The sequence below is a fragment of the Schistocerca gregaria genome, chromosome 6, assembly GCF_023897955.1.
Source record: "Schistocerca gregaria isolate iqSchGreg1 chromosome 6, iqSchGreg1.2, whole genome shotgun sequence".
NCBI lineage: Eukaryota > Metazoa > Arthropoda > Insecta > Orthoptera > Acrididae > Schistocerca > Schistocerca gregaria.
Window position 1 is genome coordinate 401,906,343 of NC_064925.1, and position 25,629 is coordinate 401,931,971.

A 25,629-nucleotide genomic window follows, 5' to 3' on the forward strand; every position below is an offset into this window, starting at 1 on the left:
CGAGTGTGTGTGTGTGTGTGTGTGTGTGTTTCACATGTCCTCCTATCAGAATGTCATTTTAGGTGATAAGTATTGGACATCCTCTCCTCCCAATATTTCATTATAAAATTATATTACTACATGTTTGATGGCAGTGAATGACAAATGGGGGGAAAAACAAACTTAGGTAACAGCAGACTGCAACTCAAGAATTATAAATGCTTCCTCAGTATATTCGTGGATACGAAAAAAAAAAAATGTGTAAATAAAACACTACAAACTTATTTAGACAAAACTGTCATGTTTAAAATAATTCCAGCAGAACATAAATACATTTATGTTATCTGGTGTTCAGGTAACAAATATTTTAACAGCAATGTGAACAGATAAGAAATTCTTCATGCATGCGTAACCTTTCACTCACTCTCTCTCATATCTCCTAGTCACACATGCCTGTCACTTTCACAATCACAGAATCACTTTCCTCAGAAAATTCTGTTAACAAAAATGAACAGAATTCACAGCACTGTATCACATCACATTCCTTCCATATACACTGTCTGCTCTTAAATTGTTCCTTGAAAATAATTCAAGTCTTATCCTTGTCTCCACAGTGTGCCTTGCAGTCAGCGAAAAAGACGAGCAAAATCTCTAAGTGCATGTGAAACAGCTTTTGCTCCTTCCGCCCTGTAACAAGATACACACATTTTATCTCCTCACATCTGAAAATGATTAAACAAAGAAAATTTGCATGCTTCAATGCTTCTTACCTTGTCAATGAACGATGGAAATCAAGAAGCTGTTTGGGTGTTGCTGTAACACTGCCACCAGGATTATGCATTGGCAGAGCCTTGACTGCCTCTTCTAACCACTGACCAACAGCCTGATGATCACAAGGGACAGTGAAATTTTGCTCTTATTATGTGAATTTTTTAAATTGTTTGTCTTAATAATGAGTGATATTAGCTGTTCTCTCTCTCTCTCTCTCTTTCTCACTACACACACACACACGTGTAAGAGACACAAATACAAAGTAGGACAATGTTCTTTTTTTCCACATTCATAAATAGTTAACAGCTATTGTGAAAGTGATCTACAGGAGAAGTAACTATTTAACAATATACCAATAGCAAAATGAGTGATAGGCATTTACTGGCAAAAGACTACCTCAAACAGCAGTATTTTATAAGAGAGATTATCAACAAATTATGGAAACACAGAACTTTAGCCAATTTTCAAAGCGCCAATTATTGAACATAATACATTATATGATAAACTATAACCTGCAGTGTAAGACTACAGCAGTATTATAACAACAATAGACAGCAGTTTCCTCTTTTCACCTATTGTTTCTTTGTACTCAATCGAGATGAATTCTCCGAATAGCATCTCTTTTAAATTGATGCAAATTATTTTTCTTTAATTATAAGAATGTGTGGTGTCTGTTTCCTTTAACTATTGCCTTTTAAGATAACAGGTTTTTGATTGTGAAAATGTATGCTTAATGATAAAAAAATGTTAATAAGGGATCATCTTAATTTGCAAAATAATTTGTTAATGAATATGTTGTTATACACTTCTACACAATCAAAACAGTCAAGTTAAGTTTAATAGTGAATACATCACAGAAAACCTAAAAACAGATGGAACTGCTGTCTAATGTCAATGTCCAATCAATTGGCATGACGTTGTAGCATTGATTTTATAATCATTACATGTCCATAAAACTTTTCCATGAAAATAACTACACGCTAACAACTGGCCACCTCAGTAGTGCTGTCTGATGTAGCACTTGACTGTTACAAGGTTAAAATAAAATTACTACAGAATTCATTACTCACTCCCACACAATTGTTCCTAAGGCTTGTACAAACAGCTTTATTGAAGATTTAATCATAATGTCACTATAATTCTCATGGCAAGAAAAACAGAGAATCAACTTAGATCACAAGTTTACAGAAAGTTCTTTGGCAAAATTACCTTCAGCAATGTGTATCTCTGAGCAATGATCTCAGAAGTGAACAAACTGTCTGTGCCAACATATAACACTTGTTAGAACTGTTGACGCTATAACTACTTAGCATTCAAATTGCACTGGAGGGGGGGGGGGGGGAGGGGGGGGGGGTGGGGAAGGTTCTACGAGTTTCTCTCATTAAGCGATAACTTTTCTCAACATTTAGTGTTTCCCGAAGCTACCTAAGCAATCTATTTGAAATCCTGAACACCTCAACCCCCTCCCTCTCAAAATTTGAATTTACAGCTTTAGGGGGGAGAATTTTTTTGGCAGTATAGAGTGCTGGGCACAAACACAATCTGTAAGAAGCTCTAAATCATGGGTGGGCAGACTATTTTAGGCTCTCAACATCTCATCTCATTATTCCATTCTCATACATGTTGTTATGTTTTCTACTGAAACTGTAGAACAAAGTAGATAAAAGGCTTGCTCTGCACTACAGCATTAAATCTGTGCTCTTTATGTTCATGAACAAATCATGAGAGGTCTGCAATTTAATTTAATATTCTATGTTTGGTTACTGTAAGCTGCAGTCTGTTAGGTTAATTTATTTTAATTGGTCTTGTATTCCTGTCAAGCAGTAACTTTATGTACCCCCTATTCAATTTTTCTTGCTGTTGCGCATGTACACTTGAATAAATTTTAAGTACATACACTTACTCAGCTTCTTTAATACATGAGGCAACAGAAATTCAGGCAAAAGACATACTTTACTCTAAACATTCTTTATTGTTTACAATTTTCTCCTTGTGCAACTGACTAACATTTTACCCATTGTACAGAATATGGAAATATGTCTTCTATCATTTTTTCTTTCACAACTTTCTGGTCCCTAACATTCATTACAGAAATTTTCTAAACTAATTACATTTGACAGTTCACGGTGTTGTGGTAAGATATTCCTTGTCTTCTGTGTTATTTTTGCAGCTATATAATGACCCTTAATAAGACAAAAACTGATGTCAACTTAGGGGTCTCAGAGATGCAAGTATTAGCACAGCATGATTTTTACAAACACACACACACACACACACACACACACACACACACACACACAAAATCAAGTGTTACATCTGCATATTTTGCCCTTTTCTGTGCCAAAGTTAGATTCATTAAAGGGCAATGTAGATCATATTAACCTCTAGTTTTGCACTTGTCAATATCTGTTACTATCAAATGCAGATGGACTGCAGATAAATTTTGTAAGTGAATAAATGCATTCTGAGGCTGTGGTTAATACTCCCACCTGCTTAAAATGATACCTGGAAGATGTATGTGAGTGAACTGCACACATAATTCTAATTAATTCCTTATGTGCAAAGTTAGTTATGTGTTCCATTGATCAATAGCACGGAAAACCGTTATGATGTGCAACGTGTCAAATGCACAAGAAATGCCTCCCCCCCCCCCCCCCCCCACTATAGTGTTATACCTAAATATTTCTATTATCTATCCCATTCCCTTAAACAGCACAAAATGCGTATATTATATCTCCAGATTTATTTACTCATATTCAAGAATTCATCTATGATATAGAAGGAGTTGTCAACGAGGTACGATTTCAATTTGTTCTTGAAACTATTACTGCTGTCTGTCGGGCACTTTGTTTCATCTGGTAATTTATCAAAAAGTTTTATAGCAGCATATTTTACCCCTTTCTGTGCCAGAGATAGGTTAAATAAAGGATATTTTATGCCTCAGTAATAAGTTACCTCAAAATATTATCCCTCAACACATCAGTGAATGAAACTGTGTGAAAGCCGACAAATCTAAATGTTCTAGCAAGTCTATTACAGAGTTCTCCCAGCTAAAGTTTTCAACTAGAAACTTACAATTTTTACCCTGTTTATTATTCGGTGCACAAAGTTAATAGCAGGTGGATATTTCTGACTGCACATAGCTGGATGTTCTATATATCCCCCCCCCCCCCCTCCCTTTCCCACTTCAAAGTTTAAAGTTACACCATTTGTGCAAAATCAGTCAGTAACTCTGATGCACCAGAGGGGCTCCTTCTGCAGGCTGAGAAGTCACAAAAAAGACCTATCCCAGCACTTTCATGACACTATACTTTCAAAGTGTTCGGTTTTCACAAAAGTTAAGCCTAGTGCCATTTTAAAAGCTTTTTGGAGAATACAACAACAGAGACAAGTCAACTAAAAAAAGATAATCATGTTGTGATGATAGGCGGCAGCAGCAGCAGCAGCAGCAGCAGCAACAACAACAACAACAACAACAACAACAACAACACACATAGAAATGAAAGCAAGACATCCCTGTGATATTTCAAAACATATTGCTAAAACTACTTCGTACAAATGCTGTTATCACAAACACGCTAGTGCAACATAGTCTGCCACAGATGTCTTGTGTAAATCAAGAGATTCCATACTACAATTCTGAGCTAAGGAAACTGTGTGATAAGTTTACCTACTTGCATAGGTGACTTTTAATACAGACACAAATTCAAGTAGTACAGTCAACTTGGAACTCAAAGTGATGTATTAAACTCACACAATTTTTTAAATATAGTAAGCTCAAAATATTAACACTCTTGAAAACACAATAGCAAATGAGAAATGAGATTCTGTAGACCAGGTGATAGAGTCTGATGACAAACAGAATAAGTTCTACTCAACTCTGTTGAGTCTTTATGAATATTGTTGTCCAGTCACAAAAATGAAGAAGGTAGCTAAGCACTGCCAAAATGGAAGTAATCTGAGACTAAAACTGATTAGGCTCTGGCACAGTATACATGATCTAAATACGCTTTATAAAGCCACTACTATTCAGATTATTTAGGAAAATTGTAACTGGGCATAGCAAAGGAAGCAGATTAACTGCAACACAATAGAACTGTCTGACAACATAAGTAAAGCATCTTCAAAGCTGATTGAAATGTGTAAAGGTCCCAACAAGATGAACACACAACCATTTAGGAGAAGACATGACAGAAATATTGTAAAAACAGGTGATTGAAAAGTGTAAAGGTCCCAACAAAGTGAACAGAGAACCATTCAGGATAAGGCATGACAGAAACATTGTAGTAAAAAACTCGAGATACTATATGTAATATTTTTAGCAACCACTTCACTTCTGTTGACCATTCAACCCATATTATAGAAGAAGAGTCACCTAACTCAGTTTACCGAATTTGAATTTGTGAAAGAGAATGAGTGGGAAGTATGCAAGGTAATACACATGCTAAAGAAAAAAAATTTCATCTTGATGGGATGGTACATACAGTGCTATTACCAAGGAATCTCTAAACCTCTTTCCTATCTGATTAAGTACAGCATTAGAGGAAACCCGTAGCCAATTGTTCTAAAAATGAGAGCAGGGAAAACGGAGTAAAAAGGGAAGTAAGGAAGGTGTCTCCAAATATTCTCACTTTTAGTTAGATGTTTGAAAGTGTTACCGTTTCACAGCTAAGTGCCATTTTCACAAAATACAAGCTGTTTGCAGATTCGTGGCATGGTTTCAGAAAAGAGCTAAGTGTAACCACTGTCATATGATTAGAAATTGAGACTGCTGGATCGCTGTGAAAAGGAGTGCAGGAGCAGCTTTTTTTAATTTGTCTCTAATATTTTCAAGAAGTCTTCCACAGAAAAACGGCACACTTGTAGAGTTGTTCTATCTGTAGCCTTCCATAGTTTTTATGTTATTTCTGTTTTTGTGAAACAACTCTCCTAGGTATTTCATTATACACACACACAAAAAGTTTTGCATCACCTCAGTTCCGAGAGTTCTGGAACCTGTACAGAAAATTGGAATAGAGATCAACATAGACATCATTTCCGCCCTTTTTATTGTTCTTGAAAACCACACATTGCATGTTGTACCACCATACAGCGAGACCTTCAGAGGTAGTGGTCCAGTTTACTGTACACACCGGTACCTCTAATGCCCAGTAGCATGTCCTCTTGCACTGATGCATGCCTGTATTCTTGATGGCATAATATCCCCAAGTTCATCAAGGCACTGTTGGTCCACATTGTCCCACTCCTCAATGGCAATTCGGCATAGATCCCCCACAGTGGTTGGTGGGTCATGTTGTCCATAAACAGCCCTCTTCAATCTATCCCAGGCATGTTTGAAAGGGTTTATATCTGGAGAACATGTTGGTCACTCTAGTGGAGCAATGTTGTTATCCTGAAGGAAGTCATTCAAAAGATGTGCACGATGGGGGCACGAATTGTCGTCCATGAAGACGAATGCCTTGCCAATATGCTGCCGATATGGTTGCACTATTGGTTGGAGGATGGCATTCACGTATCATACAGCTGTTACGGTGCCTTCCATGACCACCAGCGGCATACGTCTCCCTCACATACAGTAGGGAACCTCCACCTTGATGCACTCGCTGGACAGTACGTACAAACGGCGTTCAGCCTAACCGGGTTGACTCCAAACACATCTCTGATGATTGTCTGGTTGAAAGCATATGCAACACTTGTAGGTGAAGATAACATGATGCCAATCCTGAACGGTCCATTCGGCATGTTGCTGGGCCGATATTTAACATGCTGTATGGTGTCGCGTTTGGAAAGGTGGACCTCGCCATGGACGTTGGGAGTGAAGTTGCACATCATGCAGCTTATTGCGCACTGTTTGAGTCTGAACACGGCGTTCTGGGGCGGCACGAAAAGCATTATTCAACATGGTGGCTTTGCTGTCAGAGTTCCTCTCAACCACAATCCGTAGGTAGCGGTCATCCACTGCAGTAGTAGCCCTTGGGCGACCTGAGCGAAGCATGCCATTGACATTTCCTGTCTCTCTGTATCTCCTCCACATCTGAACAACATTGCTTTGGTTCACTCCGAGACGACTGGACATTTTCCCTTGTTGAGAGCCCTTCCTATCACAAAGTAACAATGCGGAGACGATTGAACCCTGGTATTGACCGTCTAGGTATGGTTGAACTACAGACAACATGAGCCGTGTACCTCCTTCCTCTTGGAATGACTGGTACTGATCGGCTGTCGGACCCCCCCCTGTCTAATAGGTGCTGCTCATGCATGGTTGTATACATCTTTGGGTGGGTTTAGTGACATCTCTGAACAGTCAAAGGGACTGTGTCTGTGGCACAATACCCACAGTAAACGTCTATCTTCAGGAATTCTGGGAACCGGGGCGATGCAAAACTTTTATTGATGTGTGTAGAATGTGTACTGGGGTAGTTCTCACATGTTGACATATACCATTTCGGCTGTGCAGGATTACAAATGATTTGAGCTAGACAGTCTTTGTACTAGCTGACAGTCAACATCAAGTGTCAGTTCTTTCAATCTGGAATCTTCCACCATGAGCTTCATGTTTTGATGAATACTGCATACTTTCACATTATGGGTACTAGCTGTATCAGCTAGAACACATTTCTTGGGTCGTAACTAGCAGAATTTGTATGTCCTATTTTCAGTCCTGGATGTTCAGTTTTTAATGCTTGGCATGCTGCAGGGGAGTGTCATAGGACCATTGCTATTCACATTATACCTAAATGACCTTGTGGATGACATCGGAAGTTCATGAGGCTTTCAACAGATGATGCTGTGGTGTATCGAGAGGTTGTAACAATGGAAAATTGTACTGAAGTGCAGGAGAATCTGCAGTGAATTGACGCATGGTGCAGGGAATGGCAACTGAATCTCAATGTAGACAAGTGTAATGTGCTGCGAATACATAGAAAGATAGATCCCATATCATTTAGCTACAAAATAGCAGGTCAGCAACTGGAAGCCGTTAATTCCATAAATTATCTGTGAATACACATTAGGAGTGATTTAAAATGGAATGATCATATAAAGTTGATCATCGGTAAAGCAGATGTCAGACTGAGATTCATTGGAAGAATCCTAAGGAAATGCAATCCGACAACAAAGGATGTAGGTTACAGTACGCTTTTTCGCCCACCGCTTGAATACTGCCCATCAGTGTGGGATACGTACCAGATAGGGTTGATAGAAGAGATAGAGAAGATCCAACGGAGAACAGTGCGCTTCGTTACAGGATCATTTAGTAATCGCGAAACCGTTACGGAGATGATAGATAAAGTCCAGTGGAAGACTCTGCAGGAGAGACGCTCAGTAACTCGGTACGGGCTTTTGTTAAAATTTCGAGAACATACCTTCACTGAAGAGTCAAGCAGTATATTGCTCCCTCCTACGTATATCTCGCGAAGAGACCATGAGGATAAAATCAGAGAGATTAGAGCCCACACAGAGGCATACCGACAATCCTCCTTTCCACGAACATTACGAGACTGGAATAAAAGGGAGAACCGATAGAAGTACTCAGGGTACCCCCTGCCACACACCGTCAGGTGGCTTACAGAGTATGGATGTAGATGTAGATTTCATCTGGATTTTCCAACACCAGTCGTTTTTGTTTATGAAACCTCAAACTATTTTCGTTGACAAACAAAATCCTTCCTCCCAGGCAAAATGCATATCTTCTCTGCTGTAGAATTCTATGACATAGTTCATAACATGTTCACTTAGGACACACCTAGGTTTCAGATTAAAAGTTGCTACAATACCACACTTTGTAACTAATTGTTTTGCTTTTCGCACTAAATAGTTTTGAGGCACCAAATTAATTTTCAGTCCTTCAAATGCTGCAACATTTCCGAAGAAGTGCCAATATTTGGATCTTATCACTGCTTATGGTGCTCTTTCAACTGCATGATGATTTCAGATCCCGCATTTATTTCAGCCTCTCCATTCTCTCCCAAACTGGATATGCATTTACTGTATGTTTCCCCCCAATTTCACCTTTTTCACCAGGGAAATCCCAAAGTATGCCAGACTGTAGTTTAATGTAACTATAGCAATATTTGAGGAGTTATACAGGTTTGTAGTTCCCAAGTGTTTTAATGTAGAAGGTTCAGCCACAGGTCCTTGTTTCTGTATAAAATTTTATCATCAGTTTAAAAGAAGACATCTATTGAGATATTCAAGGTCAAAAGTTAATGTGAGTGACCTTAAAAATGTACAATGTTTAAGTTAAGTCATGTTGCATATCATTTACGTGCAGCCTGGACCTCCTGTAAGATGTTTACAAAATAGATCCCATAGAAATTTTGTCTTGACATTCTTAAGTACAATGCTCATCGAAACATGTTGCACAGTCAAACTCTTCTCTGTCACAGAAAGCCAATCTCACATGAGTTGATGTTTGTACAAGGCCAAACATTATTATTGTCATTTAAAAGTTTTGTTTCTTTGTGTGGTGTGTTTATTATAAGATACAGAACATGCTGAGCTAGCAGCAGAAGTGTTTAGCACAATGCTAAGACAGTTATAAGCCTTGCAAACGAACCTCAAAACTGTACATTTGTGGGGAACACAATGAATGCTTTCAATATGAAACACACAGCTGCCACTACCAGAGCCATATGTCATGCACAGTTAATGGGGAGTTGATGGTATTGCCCCCTTCTGTGCTCAATAGGTAACTTCTTTGTTTTGCTGGTCCAAGCGTAACATGCAGACTTGCTATCCAATTTAAACAATGTTCCACTGTCAAACTCCACAGTAGTGAAAGAGGCACGAATAGAATTTAACTAATACAAGAGTGACAATGCTGTCCAGTTGCTGGTTTTGGAATTTAGAGTCCACCAAATCCTCACACAGCAAGACTGATCAAGTTCCAGGAGGCAGCAGTCACCTTTGAAGATAGAACTAATATGAAATATAGTTACAACAGCCTCTCAACTGACAATTGTATGTTGAAGGTATATTGTGACATTCAACAGTGTCTGGTGCACTGTGTGTTCAGACATACTTGTTCTCTGCCCAGCATTAAAGTCTGACGTTAGTTCGGTCACAGTTTGTTGCCTGTCCTATTTCACCAGTCTGTCCAAAATACAATGTTGACACCTGTAATCACAGGCGGCCGCTCAACCCCACGATGTCTGGATGTGGCTCCCCCTTGGTTTCGCTACTTGTTGAAGACATCCAGCACACCACTCCTCGAACACCAGACAAGTCATGCAGTTTCCAAAATGCTTGTGATGAAACTCTGGGCCATCACAATCTGCTCTCAGTCAAACTTAGATCGATCCTGCACCTTGCCCATTCTACACACAGACAGCATGCTCAATGATACTATATGCACCGCGCATGTGTCTGGCTAGCAGTCATTCCTCAACAGGTGGTGCTGCTATCACCTGGATGGGTTTGTGTCGATAGTAAATCAGTGGTTATAATGTTCTGGCTATCACTGTATATTTCTGTACAATACTTGAACACATTTGTTCCTGGATCAAAATGCTCATGACTGGCTGGACACAGCACATTATCCTAGATGAAGGAGTCATCTACAGACACAGAAGAAATGTCTTTTGTGTCCCAGCAGTGTGTAACAGGATCATTGCTCTCCATGTTAATGTCTTTACAGATAGTATTGGTCACAATCTCAAGACTTTTCTGAAATGATGTAGTTTCCTTTAAGGAAAAATTTGGCAGTAAAAATAGCACCAATACCTAGTTAGTTCTCAACAAAGTATCAACCTTGTGCAACATATAGAGGTTGCACAAAGTTATTGGCCCCTGTCCACAAACAAATTCTCATCCCTAGCACTGAGAATGTCTATTCAGTTGTTCTGATAGCGCTGCTGTCTTAGACAACTGTTGCCCAATTTATGTTGGAAGAGGCAAATGAAGAAGCAAAGTCTCGTTAGAATGTGTCCTAGACAGGGTTGCAGTAATTGCTTGCTATTCCAAACTCACAATAAAGAGAATAGAGGAGGAGGGGGAAAACATCATGCAACTACTTCTCAAGGCTTCACTACTTAGGGAAATACACCAAAGATACGTAAATATGACCATCGCTCAAGGTTTCGGCCTTAGACCTGCTGCAAATGGCCAACTGCTGCTTACAAGGCAGCAAGAGGAACAATCTATGATTGTGGGACATGCAATCAGCATATCGTCAATCCCTTCAGCCGTTATTGCAAAAAGATGAATCTTGATGATGTCACTGCTTTTATGTCCAAGCAGCTCCTTATTCGGCGCCTTGGGTCTGAATGGACATGAATCCTTCCCCACTGAAGGTAGTGAAACTAACCGTTTTGCTATGGAGGCATTTTACAACGAAGAAGAAGAAGAAAATTTTATATGAATGCAATATTGACCAAAAGGTTGTCAGGGTACAGACACACAATTTCCATGTGATCCATGTGCTTTATTTTACATTTTCAGTATACAATAAGTGATGTCACTCGTTATACTACTTTCTTTTACCCCTTTTTTGTCTTAAGAGATTTCCCTCCGACAGTGCATCATCAGACTTTTGTTTCGGTTAATGCTTTCTTTATGCCACTATTAATTTTTTGGTACCCTAGTGAGAAACAATTGATCATGAATATCTACCTTTGTCTAATTATTGTTGTACTGACATCAGTTTTCTGCTATGTAGGCAGGTTTTTCGTGCCTCTATTTCCTGTGGTCCATTGCTTCCTTTGTAATGTTGCTGTATGTGCTGCGGTCATGTACATATCCAGGATCTGAAATCTCTTCTTCCCTTCCATATAACTATTTAAGGCTGTTTTTATTAGCTTCTTATCCTCTTCTTTTTCAATATCCCCAATCCAGTTTCTTTTCCTTCTTTTTATTACATTCAATAATCCTCTCTGCACTCCCACTCTTCTCAGCATCTCCTCATTTTTCAATCTAGCCATCCAACTTGTTCTTTGTAGCCTCCACCAAAAAAGCCTGGTTCTATCTTTCTTCCTTGCTGTCCACATTTCAGCACCACACAGGATACATCTTATGAAACATTTTATTACACTTTTCTTCAAATATTTGTCTGCACTGCTGCAGGAAACTCCCCTTTTCTTACAAAAAGGCCTCTCTGCCATTGCTTTTCAGTTTTAATTTCTGTGGTCTTCCTCCAGTCACTTTCTATTCTGCTTACTGCTTTGCCCGTGTTCTAATATTCCTTCATTCTGCATTATCTTCACCATTTTATTTCCTGCTAGGACCACTACTTTTGTTTTTGTTGTTTTGATTTTCAGTCCATAACTCCTCCTACAGCTTCAATGGTATCCACTACATCCTGTAATACTACTACATCTGTTGATTTAATCCTTTAACTGCTCTGGATGTGTTAACGCGTGCCGTTGTACCTGTCCCTGTGTGCTCTGAATGTGTTTACGTGTGCAACCAGTCCTTCTACCCGGTACTCTGAACGTGTCTATGCATACCGCCTTAGTGGCACCTGTGACCTCCTGACATGTTGTTACGCACTGCCACTTCTTCCCCTGTGGCCTCTGGCAGCGTTAACGCGCCATGTCGTATATTCATGCCAAGCGCCTAGTAGCTGTTCAGCGTTCTGCTAGCACAGTTGAAGTCTAGTGAGTGTTTGATGCTGTATTCTTGTGCAGCAGTTATCGTCTATGCTTTTACTGACTGTTGATGCTGTTAACGTTATGAGAAGAAAATGGCATGCAGTCATGGTTGTACATATGAAGAAATCATCGAAATTCTCACTAGAAGCAATAGTGAGAATGAAGTTTTTGACAGCGATGATAGTGATTATTCTTCAACTGAATCTTGAATTAACAGTCCTGTGCTGAGTACTTCAGCTGGAACAATGCATCTGTCAACAAGGGAGGGATACATTCAGAATCTGATGGGCCTGAGAGTGATAATGAAGTGCCAGTGGAAAGAGCTTGCTTTAGTGACACGTTTTACTGGAAGAATAGTGATTTTTGTCCATTTATGCACGCATTTGATGCTTCACCTTCTGGACACAAGTGTGGTTTAGGGCCAGATTCAAGTGTTTTGTTATATTTCCTGACATTTTTAACAGAAGAACTGATGAAATTAGTAACAGATGAAACCAACAGATTTTTTATATATACGAAAGAAAATAAGCCAGAATCAGAGCATTCTCGTTTGTCCAAACGGAAAGAAACGGGTTTTGAGGAACTGCATCCCTTTGTCGCTGTTTGCATGCTAATAGATCGTGTGAAAAAGCTGAAAATCAGTGACTATTGGTCCACAGACATACTCTTGAACACTCCTGTTTTCGGCGAAATTGTGTCCAGGGACCGTTTTCTGTTAATTTTAAGAATGCTTCACTTCAGTGATAACTCTCTCAGCAATGAAGGAGACAGGTTATTTAAAATTAGGTACATTGTTGATAAAATTTGCATAACATTTTGCAGCACATTTCATCCGTACCAAATGCTCTGCAACCCTCCAAAAGAAGTAGGTTTGGAATAAAAACATTTGTGCTATGAAACTGCCAGATGGGTTATATCCTGGATTTCATTGTTTACACGGGCACAAATACTGAACTTGACTCCCACAATCTGGGGAAAAGTGGCGACATAGTAACAACATTGATGAAACCATTTTTAGGGAGGGGACATATGCTCTATGTCGATAATTGGTATCCAAACCAAGACCTGTTCCTCTGGCTTCATAACCATAGAAGAAACACATCTGGTACTGTTTGCAAAAACAGATGCAGCATGCCAAAATTACAGAACTAAAACAAGGTGATATACAGTTTATGTCCACTAACACAATCGTTGCGATGAAATGGTGTGACAAAAGACACGTGTGAATGCTGACCACCTGTAATACTGCAGAAATTTTTGAAATGGAAAAGACAAACAGAAAGACAGGTGAAAGATTAAGGAAACCACAATGTGTTGCAGACTACAACAAGAGTACTGTTGACTGCTGTGACATGCTGTTGACTGCTGTGACATACTGCTGAGTTCAGTGCAATCAGTACGAAAGGCTGTCCAGTGGTACTTAAAGTTCTTTTTCCATGTAGTGGATCTGTGCATTTTAAATGCCAATGCTCTCCTCAGAGTAGTAACCGGACAAAAAATGCAACTAGTGGAATTTCATTTGAATCTTGTAAGAGACCTTGTTGAAGCTTTAGCAAAAGAATGGAGGAAAGCTGGCAGAGGAAGATGCTCTGGAATGAGAATCCTCTAAGATTTACTGAGAGGCATTTTCCAAAGGCCACCGAGATGGAAAACTCGAAGAAATGTACGCAAATGCGTTGGTGCACAGTATGCTTGAAGCAGAAAGTGCGCTGAGGAACGATATACGAATGTAGAGCATTCTACATTCCACTGAGTGTAGTGTCATGTTTTGAGGCCTATCACACTAAACAAAATTATTAACCATCTATAATCACTCAGAAGAGAAAAGACATTGACAATTTTCTAAAAGTAAATGACAACAAAAAGGAAATAAAAAACACAAATTGTATACAAAATAAAATAAAAACAAAAAATATATTTTTAACATCACCAGTGTCTACAAAGCCCGGATCAAAAAGGAGGATGGAAAATATATTCAAAAGGTGTGAAAGATACTCCAACACTTAGGATTTCTGACTGTGAAGCCATTTTACAGAAGTGTTACTGCACTCTCAAAAACACAAACTGCATTTCTCAGATGCCATTAAATCTATTACATATGTTAAGCATAAAATTAAAACAAGCGTAGTACTACATTGCTGATTTAAACAATCATCACATTTGTTTGCATGGCCATCTTCTGCAGCAGACCTAAAATTAATTACTGTTAGCTTTGCCATCTTAATCTTACTGCAATTAATGAAGAAGAATTTCACACTAGACACGTTTCATTTTTATTTACAAAGCATCTTCTGTGGTCATTGGTGTTCCTGCTTCAAGTTTACGTTCTTTGCACACCAATACCTTTCCTCTCTTCATTAGCGGAGGTTGACATCTAAAGACAACGTCTTTGTATACATTTAGCTGGCAGCTTTTTTTGATGTTTTCAGCTTTTTCTTCTGCTGCATTGGCACTAGCTCACTTCACTTATGGAAATGGCAAAAAAGTCTGCCAGCTATATATGTACAAAGACATTGTCTTTAACTGTCAACCACCGCCAATGAAGACAGGGAAGGCAGTGGTGTGCAAAGCATGAAACAGGAAAACCAGTGAATACAGAAGATACTTTGTAAATAAAAGCAAAACACGTCTGATGTGAAATTCATTTTCATTAATTGCAGTAAGCTTAAGATGGCAAAGCTAACAATAATTAATTCTACATATTGTTTATTACAGTGATTCTTAGCATCATCCACAGTTCCAATGCACATCTTGTGTGTCCAGTAATTCATCTGCAGATTCAAAGCCACGGAAAAAGTATCGAGATACATTGTGTGTCAGTGATTACACTTCGAAGGCGAGACAGCCGCGAATGCCCTGGCTCGAGAAATATTCAGCACCTCAGGGTGTGATTGGCCAATCGGTGAGCTCAGCTGCACGCAACTGTCTGTGGGGAAAGCCATTAGCACAGGTAACAGGTTTAGGATGCCTCAATGGCACGGTCAACACAGCTAGATGTATGCATGGCTGCAGCAGCCAAAGGGTTAAGGGCAATGTTACCTGCAAACCTGGAACACTGTATTATACTTCCTCGAATTTCTACTCCATCGTCATTTAGTGGGCAGTGGTCAATCACACTTTCTAAGCACAGACTGAAATATTCTTTAGTGGGAGGAGTGGAATGGGGTGCAATCATCATTTGAGGCCAATTGAGGATTAAAAAGTATGGGGCCCAAGGTCAAATACTGACAAAAGTTGGGAGTGTGGTGTAGTGGTCCCTTGCCCTTCCATAATACATCCAAATCCGAAGAAACACACAATGACTGACTGACACTGAATGGTTAATTGGACCTATTTGCAGAGTTCTTTAAACACTTTAAAAAGCCATTATCTGAAGAGAGAATAACTGTCATTCTGAACAGGAACCACAAATACTCTTCAGCCCTCTTAATATTGATCCCAAAGATATGAAGCACGTAAAATGAGGTGCACAAAGCAGCTTGCTTGGAAGTACACAACCAGACATTCTTGAAATGAAAGTCTTTTGTAGGCTAGTTAGCAAGATTTATAAAACACTACCTCCCACTGCTTACAAAGTCCACCATTAAGGGGGAAAAGTGGTATGAATACATAATATATACAGGGTGTACATGAAGTCCTGGAACAATTTTAATTATTCATTGCACAAGAACGAAACAATTTACAGATGTCATTCATTTTGCATTTTGAAGAGAAGCTCTGAAAGTTGTTTCTACAAACATTCGATATGTGAACCATGAGTGACCCGGCAGATGTCAATATGGTAATCAAATTCTTACCATACCCATCCCAGCATGGCTTGACGACTGTGGCAGTTACTTCCCATATTCTCTCCCAGAGCTCTGCTACATCATGTGGTAGAGGCAGTACATACACCAGATTTTTAATGTGTTCCGGAAAAAAGTAACACAGAGTGAGATCTGGTGTTTTTGTTGAACTCCAACACACAGAAAGCTCGCTCCGTGCCTGAACTCATCATGTTTGTGACTAACGCTGACTATCGGCAAATTACCAAACTATGCTGTGGCAGTATATAAATTTGGGGGGAGGGGGAATCTTTCAGGGTTTCTCTTCAAAATGACATATGTATGATATCTGTACAACGTTTGGTTCTTGTGCAATAAATAACTGAAAGTGTTCCCAGACTTTATGTACACCCTGTATCAAGGACGTACCCAGGATCTGAACTGGGGGGGGGGGGGGGGGGGACAAGGACTCGAGAAAACACACAGCACTTCTTATTAAATAAAACAGTAAACCAGTGAAAAACTGCTTTTGATAAACATTTTAAATACATGAATGCACTTGTACAATCTGAGAAAACATGCAGCATTTCTTATTAAATAAAACAGTAAACTAGTGAAAAACTGCAAATATCTTCTGGTGGGTGGGGGGCAGCTGTGGCCCCCCCCCCCCCCCCCCCCCGGTCCCTCGCTCAGTATGCCCACGCCCTGTATTATGTCAGTAAACTAGTGACCATATTGCCAAAATTATAGATTGTTACTGGAAAACACCACAACAAACCAGCACTAAAGTTAGCAGCTGCTATAAATAATATGACAAAAATTAGGAACAACAAAGCAAATGAATAACAATAACTGAAATACCTGGCTGGAACAATATGTAAAACAATGGAAAGAATCAACTCCCATACAACAGATGAACATGTGGAGCACAGAAACTTAACAGAAAACAGCATTCACACTAGTTTTTGGGCAATAGCTCATTTTCTAGCACAGGTACACACATTTACAAACAAAGACATTCACAACACAAGACACCGGAACAGACACTACCGTGGTCATGGAAGACGAGTCTAGCTTTTGGGTGTCTGTGTGGTTGTGTGAATTTTATGTAAGTAAATGAATAAGGTAATGCATTAAAAACATTCAAAAACATTCATACTTACAGTTCTGTCACTATGCATTAATTCCATGATAACATCAGCAACATCAGAGAGCATGTAGGAATGCAAGTAGAAGACACAAGCATGGATTAAATTACTAATGAGAGTCTGTCCATGTTCACGGATGATACCTTCAACAAGACTTTTTCGTATTTTGAAATCTGCTTCCTCCTGTAAACCAAACAATAAGTGTTCTTACATTGCATCATTTACAAAAACAAAGCACATTGCATGGAATAAAGATGTCACCTAAGATTAGCAAATGTCAATGGACATTATGGTTGGTCTTGATATCAACAAAAATCGAGAGAGACAAAGATGCGTGGGGATGGGGGCTGTAACTGTACACTTGATGGCTAACATTCAATAAAGATTGAAATTTCTCATAATTAGAGACAGAACAGAGCGATCTGAATATATTATCGATGAGCTTTAATAATCAAGATCTCATTCAGTACCATTTATTCTTGATGACCGGTTTCAAATTGAAGACTCTCATCCTCTAAGCTTCTAAAAACTTGTTATATGTCCTGTTTCATTATGACTGCATCACAAATGCCATGTTGACATCATAGTGGATAATATGTAGCACATTCCACACAAGTTTGTTAAAAACAGAAACAGGTTTCACACAAATAAAAACAATACAGCTAAAAAGCACTCTGTACACAGAGTTCAACACCATTGTTCAAAAATGTTGGATTCATGATGTACTTCACTCGTCATGTAAATGTAAACATGTGCACAAATATGCACTCTTCTATTTGTGAGAACCTCTTTACATTTTTGAGAAACCTGTGTGGAATATGCTACATATTATACACTATCACGGCAACACGGCCTGTGTGACACAGCCTTTTTGGAACAGGACATCATTCAACTCAAACAGGTATCAGACTTGGTGTGGTAATAAAGGAGAATATTTCCGTTATAAAAAACTTGATATGAAAACAGTTGGCAACTGTAGATCTCATTCACCTTTTAAACTTCAATAAATATTTCACTGTCTCTTACCTCTCGAGCTCTTCCTGAGTGTATCAGATCATAAAAAAACTTCATTACTGATGCATTGGCATCTCTATGATCTAAAGTGCATGCAAGTAATGCACATTGTAAAATAGAAGTCAATGCTGCACTTTGCAGAAATGCCACTGGTGCTCTTTGTAAGAACCTGTAATGTAAAATGTGGAACAAACTGTTACTGAAAAAGTTGTCATGTCAAAAGTATTAAGGTACTCCATATTCACAGAAATTATAATTTTCAACTAATAGCCCCATGTGTCAGTTTAATAATGATTCAGCACTACACTGGCATATATACATATTTTTCACAGCCAAAGTGATCTTTCATAAGAGCAATTCAAATACATGATAATATGGAAGAGCTTAAAACAAATGGGCTTGTCTTCATTGTGAATGTTGTAGTGAGGAACTAGACAAAACAGAGAGAGGAAAGCGATGGAGGAAGGACAAGGAAAATTCATGAAAGAATAAAATAAAATAAAGCCGTCATCAACAAAGAGGTTCGTTTGAGAACCACAGTGCTTTACTGTGCATCATCCTATTAAAAGTAGTATACTGTTGCCTTTGGTCTGACTTAGCCTGCCTGTTGCAGGGAGGCCTATGGTTTAACAAGGGTATCTCACTTTTTTTTATTGTACATTAATCAGCATTGTTAGAGGTTGAAAACTGACAGAGGAAAGTCCTAGGATTGACGGGGAATTGAACCAAAGGCATTTAGATCCATAGACAACTGAGACACATGAGTAATATGCTTCAGCCAGTCAATAAAGACCAGTAGGGAACTTCTCTGCATCAATATTTAACCCTTGACTGCTGGAGGCACACAATCTGCTTAACATGCTGAGGCCCGTGGCATAATCCAGCTACCTTTGCTAAGTGCCTGTTCCATGAGCCGCCACTGAGGTCACAGCAGCTCGTCCTGCCCCACTCGCCCTGTGCTGAATGTTTCTGGAGTGACTATGACTCCAGACGAAGCACCAAATGCTCTAACTACATAGTTTCTCTGAAAATGAATGACTGCAGAACCAAACCAAATCCTTCAAACTACTTTCTATCACTAAGTAGTTTGTTTTGTTTACACGATTTTTGTAGCTTATGCTGAAAGTGATGCGATTCGTTAGATTTACTTGAATTGTTTACTGTTCTTTCTTGCATATCTGTTTATTCCTCACTGTGCTACCTCAAAAACGAATAAATTAAGCCACAGATTACTGTATGTTGTTTTTGTTGTTCAAAATGTCGTATTACATTGTTTATAGGAGAAAGCATCATACGGATCATCTTTCATACCACTATAACATCGAAATTTACTGTGAGCAATGGTAAGAACAATTTAGCTTAACTCTGTTAAATTTGTTTTGTGATGTGTTTGGAAATTTCACATGACCTATTATTTGTTTCTGAGAATTAACAAACTGAGTGCTTAGTCATCCGCAGTCAGATCCTTTACCTGTAATAGGTACACTGTGTAAAGTATTCCATCCAGGCACAGATGCAGCCATCCTTTGTAGATGGTAGTCAGTGCAGTTACAATTTGTAATCACCGGAAGTGATTGATTGTCTGCCACAGATCTTTTTTCTTGTTGCATGTAAGTACTCAACAGATTTTCCAACATTTGAAAGCTGTGAAGTCTGTCTTGTTGTTAGCACATTAAATTCACTTTTAGAGAAGATTCAAAGTTATGAACTGTAAATTTAGGAGTTCCTTTTACACTTCATGAATATATTTTCCATTCGGGTTTGGACTGGCACTGGTGAATTTAAACATATATTTTTATTTTGTTTTTTACTTTTTTATAATTTTGTTTTTGTTTTCAAAGTTTCTTTCTGATAGCGTTCTTGTATTTGTTCTGTGCTGTGATTAGTAATTCATTTTTAGTGTGGTAATTTTCAAAACAGGATATGCCACACAATGGTATCTTGCAAATTTTACATTCGTACCTGCTTTCTCGACACATTTTCTGTTCCAGCAAACAATGCATCTACGTGTTAGCATACTTTTCTTGGAATGCTCACTTGTTATAATGTTTGGAAAATGTCCTTGATGTTTGGAAAATGCCCACCCACAAACCTTAGAAGATTTTCATCAGAACACCTTCCCCTGGCAGCTTTTCTGTGCTGTGATGCATATGCTTCCATAAGTTCCCTTACTAGCGACAGATGAAACTCCGCTATCGGCATTTTACGATATGTTAGTGACCTGTGTAGGATATGAGCATTTAAAACACACAGATCGAGAACATGAGAAAAGAATAACTTATACCACTTCATTGTTTTCTGTATACATTCAGCAGAGCTAAGCACTATATCAGAAGGGTCAATCACTCCCAAATTCAAGTTATAATCTACAGTGCTTTGTGGTTTCTTAATTTTCTCTCCAGTATTTCTGTCAGTCTTTCCTGTGCCAATGATTTCTGTGGTGTTACCTGTGGTTAGCATCCACAATTCCGTTTTGAAACAACACTTTATGGCAAGCATTGTATTAGTACACATGAATTGAATATCTCCTTTTTTCAATTTCTTCTGAATTTTTGGCATGTGGTGTCTGTTCTTATCGACAATACGACATGCATTGGCCCTGTGACAGTGCAGCCAGGAAAATAAGTTTGGGCTTGAGTAGCAATTTTTGATGCAGAAGGTAAGTCCAAGTTCTAAATAGGGCTTTAGAAGTGTAGCCACTACATTGTCACATTTCCCCAAACTGTGTAACTCAGTCTCTGTTGATGTTCCTGTATAAACAATGAAATCTAGGACATAGCCACTCTTACAATCACATAACACAAATGTTTTTATTCCAAATCTACTCAGTTTCAACAGAATGAATTGTCTGAAAGATAAGTGTCCTTTGAGTAATAACAGAATTTCATTATTGCCTAGTTTCCGTTGTGGATTAAATGCATAACAGAAAGTGGTACGAATTTTATCAGCAATGTTCTGTTTTCTCCAGTATTGGCAGAGTTGTTGCTGAAATGTAACATTCTCATCAGTAACAAAATGTGGTCTCTTGACATAAGCTCACTAAAAATTGGAGTATTGAGAAGAACATCTCTGGTCCAGTATTCACCAATTTTCAGTTTTTTCATGCAAGGCATCAGAAGACAAACAGCTATGAAACAACACATTTCTTCACATTCAATATGGTTCCACTTTGATATTTGACAATGAACTGATTCTGGAGTATTCTCCTTGGTGAATAAATAAAACCGAATCGTTTCATCAGATATATATTTCATATTTCAACAGTTGTTCTGTAAAGAATAACATGAAAACTGACAGAATACTTGGCCCATTCCCTATTTGACACACACATCCCAATAGCATATCATCAAATGAGAGATCAACTGGCTGATAATCATTTTCTTTCCAGTCAAATTTATCTCTAATGCATAATTTCTTCATAGGTGTTTCCCTATCACTTTCGGATTCTTCAGATTCATAACAGCTAACATCTCTTGCTGAAATGTGAGAATGAACTGACACACCTGCTGACATGGACAGTTTATGACTAAAGTTTTCGCATATATGGAAGAGCTATCACTTTTATCAAAATCAAGTAGCTCATTATCACTGTTGTTCCTAGTGATAATCTCCACGATTTCTTCCTCAATGCACCCACAACGTCTTGGCATTTTCTTTGTAAAATACAGGATGCGAAGAACACTGATGTAAATTCCAATGAACAGCGAACTGCAGTGTGAAATCTAGGCTCACAACAGACAAAGAATTTGTTGACAAGCTGGCGGACAGAACTGCAAAAGGCTACTGAGAAATGGGGCAGAAAGTCTCTTGTGCAACTTATCTCGTTATCAGCACTCAGGCAGCGGTTCGTCTCTACGCATCTGCGCTAAGGGGCCGCCAAATGGGTGCGACTTGGCTCATCAACTGCACTAAGGGGAAAACTGGTGGCTGTGACTGAACTCAACATTAGCACCCAGGACACAGCAGGCAGCACAAAGAGTAAACTTGTTAACAGCAGTCAAAGAGTTAAGCATTACTGCAAGTGTTACCTTATCAATACTGTGTAGACACAGTTAAGCAATACCAAAATGTTTGAAGTTAAATTATTCAGAATATCTTGAACAAGTGATACTCTGTAGCTTGTAAGTAATGGAGATGTGACATGTATTTTAGCTAAAAAATACCCACTCCACTTGATCATTATTTTCATTTTTTCCCCCGAGATAAAATATAAAAAATAAACATTAATGAAATCATTAAAATTCTAGCATTTCACACTTAAAAATTCTTTTATATCCATTTAAGTAATCAACAATACAGGTTACCACTTTATTTTATCTATTTTGGTTAGAGAACACCACAGCTGTTTTTGTAAATTGCACTGTAGGAAATACTGCAACCAGCCACAAATTTTTTCGAATAATTTTATTGTACCATGACTAGTTTCAAGCCTGACTGCATCATCAGATGTTAACAGTGACTTCTTTGCAAGTTTTACATTTTTGTCCTAAAACGTAATAAAGTTTTTGATTACATAGTTTTACATTATATATATAATTTTTGGCCCAACATAGAAACACAGACATAAGGACCGAAGAAAACTTAAAGATATTACATGTTGCTACAAATGGAATACAGATGACTTAGTTTGAGGAATTAGAAATATACAACTTCAATAAACCTGACAGCAATTATTAACTAGAATTGAAAAACCAAATGCACCACCAAAATTTCATACAACTACAACTCCTGTAATTTAAAATGTCAGAAATAATAATTAACTGACAAAAAGAAAAATCTTGATGGGCCATTAGCATCATCTTTTAAACCTAAATAATTAAATGTCTAACTGTATAAAATTATCAGTACTATAAAGCAGTAGCTTTGAAATAATCAACAAGTGAGCCATATCTGTACATATATCACTTTCTTTGTCACACCAAATCAGCAGTTGATGTAAACAAATATATCTACCATCTTGTATTTATTTCAGTTAATTGATCATGATGGATTGTAAAAGAAAATCAAACCTGTGTCTTATAATATGTAAAGGAGGACTTTTCATCGAGTAAGTACAATGTGTAGAGCATATATGAGTGTAAAAATTATGTAATCACAAAAACTTCATTATATTTTAAGATGCAAATGTAAAACTTACAAAGAAACTAATGTTACCATCCACTGATGAGCTCAGGCCAGAAACATATAATATATAATAAAGTCATTGAAAATGTGGCTGATTGCAGTATTTCCTACAACGTAAAATACTAGTTACATAAGGAAATAATTCTAGCAGAGGAGTTTCTAATGCTGCTAATCAATTTTTGTCCCTCTTGTAACACTTTCCTGGCTTTTCTCTACTGCATTTCTTTGCACCACCCGAATGACATACACGATCCATTTTTGTAGTATCAATGTGTTTGCATTTGTTGCACCCTTTAGCGAGATCATAATAGAATACCTCACTTGCCAAACTGTAATATCTACTTTTTCTGCTTTGCACTTCTTGTACACTTATTATTTCATTCATATTCTTACGATCAATGTCTTTCAGGAACTTCAGTCATTGTTAATACTAATTAGTTAATTTTGTCTTCTTTCTTGAGCAATTTCTTGCTTGCTGACTGTCTCATTTAGCCCTTTTCTCTAATTTAATCTCACCCTTCACTTGTTAAGTTTTCTTTCAACATCTTCACTCTCTTCTATTATCAAGATGAATGGACTTCCCTCTTCTCATCTGTTTCTTTTCCTTACTGTTCTTTCTGTTTCCTTCTTTTAAATTCACAACTGGCAAGATCTCCACCTTTTTTATGTTTATGTTTTGGCATACCGTTAAACTTCAATATTTCTTAATCCATTAAAATTCCACTTAAAGTGGTGTGTTGGGGCTTATGGGCGCTCAACATCGAGGTCATCAGCGCCCTCCACTTAAAACACTGTTCAATACTTTAAAGAATTCACTTTACATTTATTTCACTTGCTATAACTTTCACTTTTCCTTGATCTGCTCTACTCGACTTCCAAAAGTAGACTGACCTACAGAATTACACCATTCTGAGCTGGAATATATCCCTACCACAACCGGATAATGAAACATTTGTGAACATTCGCAAACATTCTGGAAGACTCTTTGACACCCACATCTTCAAACCCAACCTCTGCAGCTCCATCTGCAGCTCCAAACCTAAATCTCCAAAATGTCCTTCATGAATGGGGAATGGAAGGGTACCAAACCCAATGTTACCCATGGGGGTAATGTAGCAGTTTGGAGAGTTATAGCAGCATGCACCACTCCTGGCTTCAACTATTCCTTTGGGCAAGTACCTATGATCAGCAGCAACAGCCTTACAGAAGACAACATCTCTTTTACACTACATTTATCTCTAATGCATAGTGCTTTGTATTACTTAATGTGAGTACAACTTTTTCATACAATTTAACTTGCCTTATTTCCTGTTTTCTTAGCACATCCCAAAGGTGTTTGCCAGTAACATTATATGTATGATAGTTTTAATCAGCATATTAATTGTGGATATTATGTTTTTGTCACTGGCAATGTGCTTAATATCCAAATATGTCGATTCAGTTGTTTATGTAACAGATTATGTAATTTCATTTCCAACTTACATTATATGTGTTAACAGAAAAATAAATAACAATAAAGGGCAGCTTATGTCTGTGTAAGGGCATATTTCCAATAAATTATTTAGGCTTGTTGTCATCAGTGACTGTACTGCTGCTCACAGGTTTCTTTTAGTTGATGTGTGTACTTTACATTTTCCAATGTATCAGTAACATGAATGACATGCTGTGTTAACAGTTATTAGATATATACTGAGATTCTACTGCCATTTAAGCAGGACTATTAGCTTTCGTTGTGTTTACAAGGAAACAGAGGTTTATGTAAGAGTAATATCCACATATTATTTGTGTTTAGTCCTACTTTTTCTTCCATTCTGTTACAAGTTGTTGACATCCTTGAAAGTTTCCATAGATCTTTTAAATAACAAGTGTGCTAATAATCGAAATGTAAATAAATTCTAGGGATAATAGAAATAAGGTAACAAAAGTTTTGACAGAATGAAAATAATTTAGGGGTAAAGGATACCACTCACTCACAGTAGAAGCCCTGAGTTGTCGACAGGCACACAAAATTAAAGCTTTGGTAGCTTTCACACAAATCCTTTAGTGGATGGCCAAAAAATGCATGCATGTGAACCCATGGAGGGTACACTTGGGAGAGGGGTTATGTTGGGGGAGGGGGGGGGGTGTAGAGCAGTAGATGGAGAAAGACAGAGAGAGTGGGAAAAGGGGTAGTCAACACCTCAGAAGAAGGCAGGAGATGAGTGGGATAGAGATGTGGGAGAGACAGACAGTAGGTGGTGA

General features: G+C 38.1%; 1 protein-coding gene across 1 annotated transcript in view; it reads right to left on the reverse strand.

Annotated features, from left to right (window-relative positions):
• Window positions 1-260: 260 nt before the first annotated feature.
• Window positions 261-25,629, reverse strand: part of LOC126278702 (transportin-3) — a 205,156-nt gene continuing 179,787 nt past the window's right edge. Inside the window, exons 15-18 of the mRNA XM_049978972.1 lie at window positions 18,277-18,433; window positions 17,266-17,433; window positions 750-862; window positions 261-666 (exon numbers count right to left, since the gene is read on the reverse strand). Coding sequence (XP_049834929.1) covers window positions 606-666; window positions 750-862; window positions 17,266-17,433; window positions 18,277-18,433 — 499 coding nt within the window. The 3' untranslated portion in view covers window positions 261-605. The remainder of the gene's footprint in view (window positions 667-749; window positions 863-17,265; window positions 17,434-18,276; window positions 18,434-25,629) is intronic.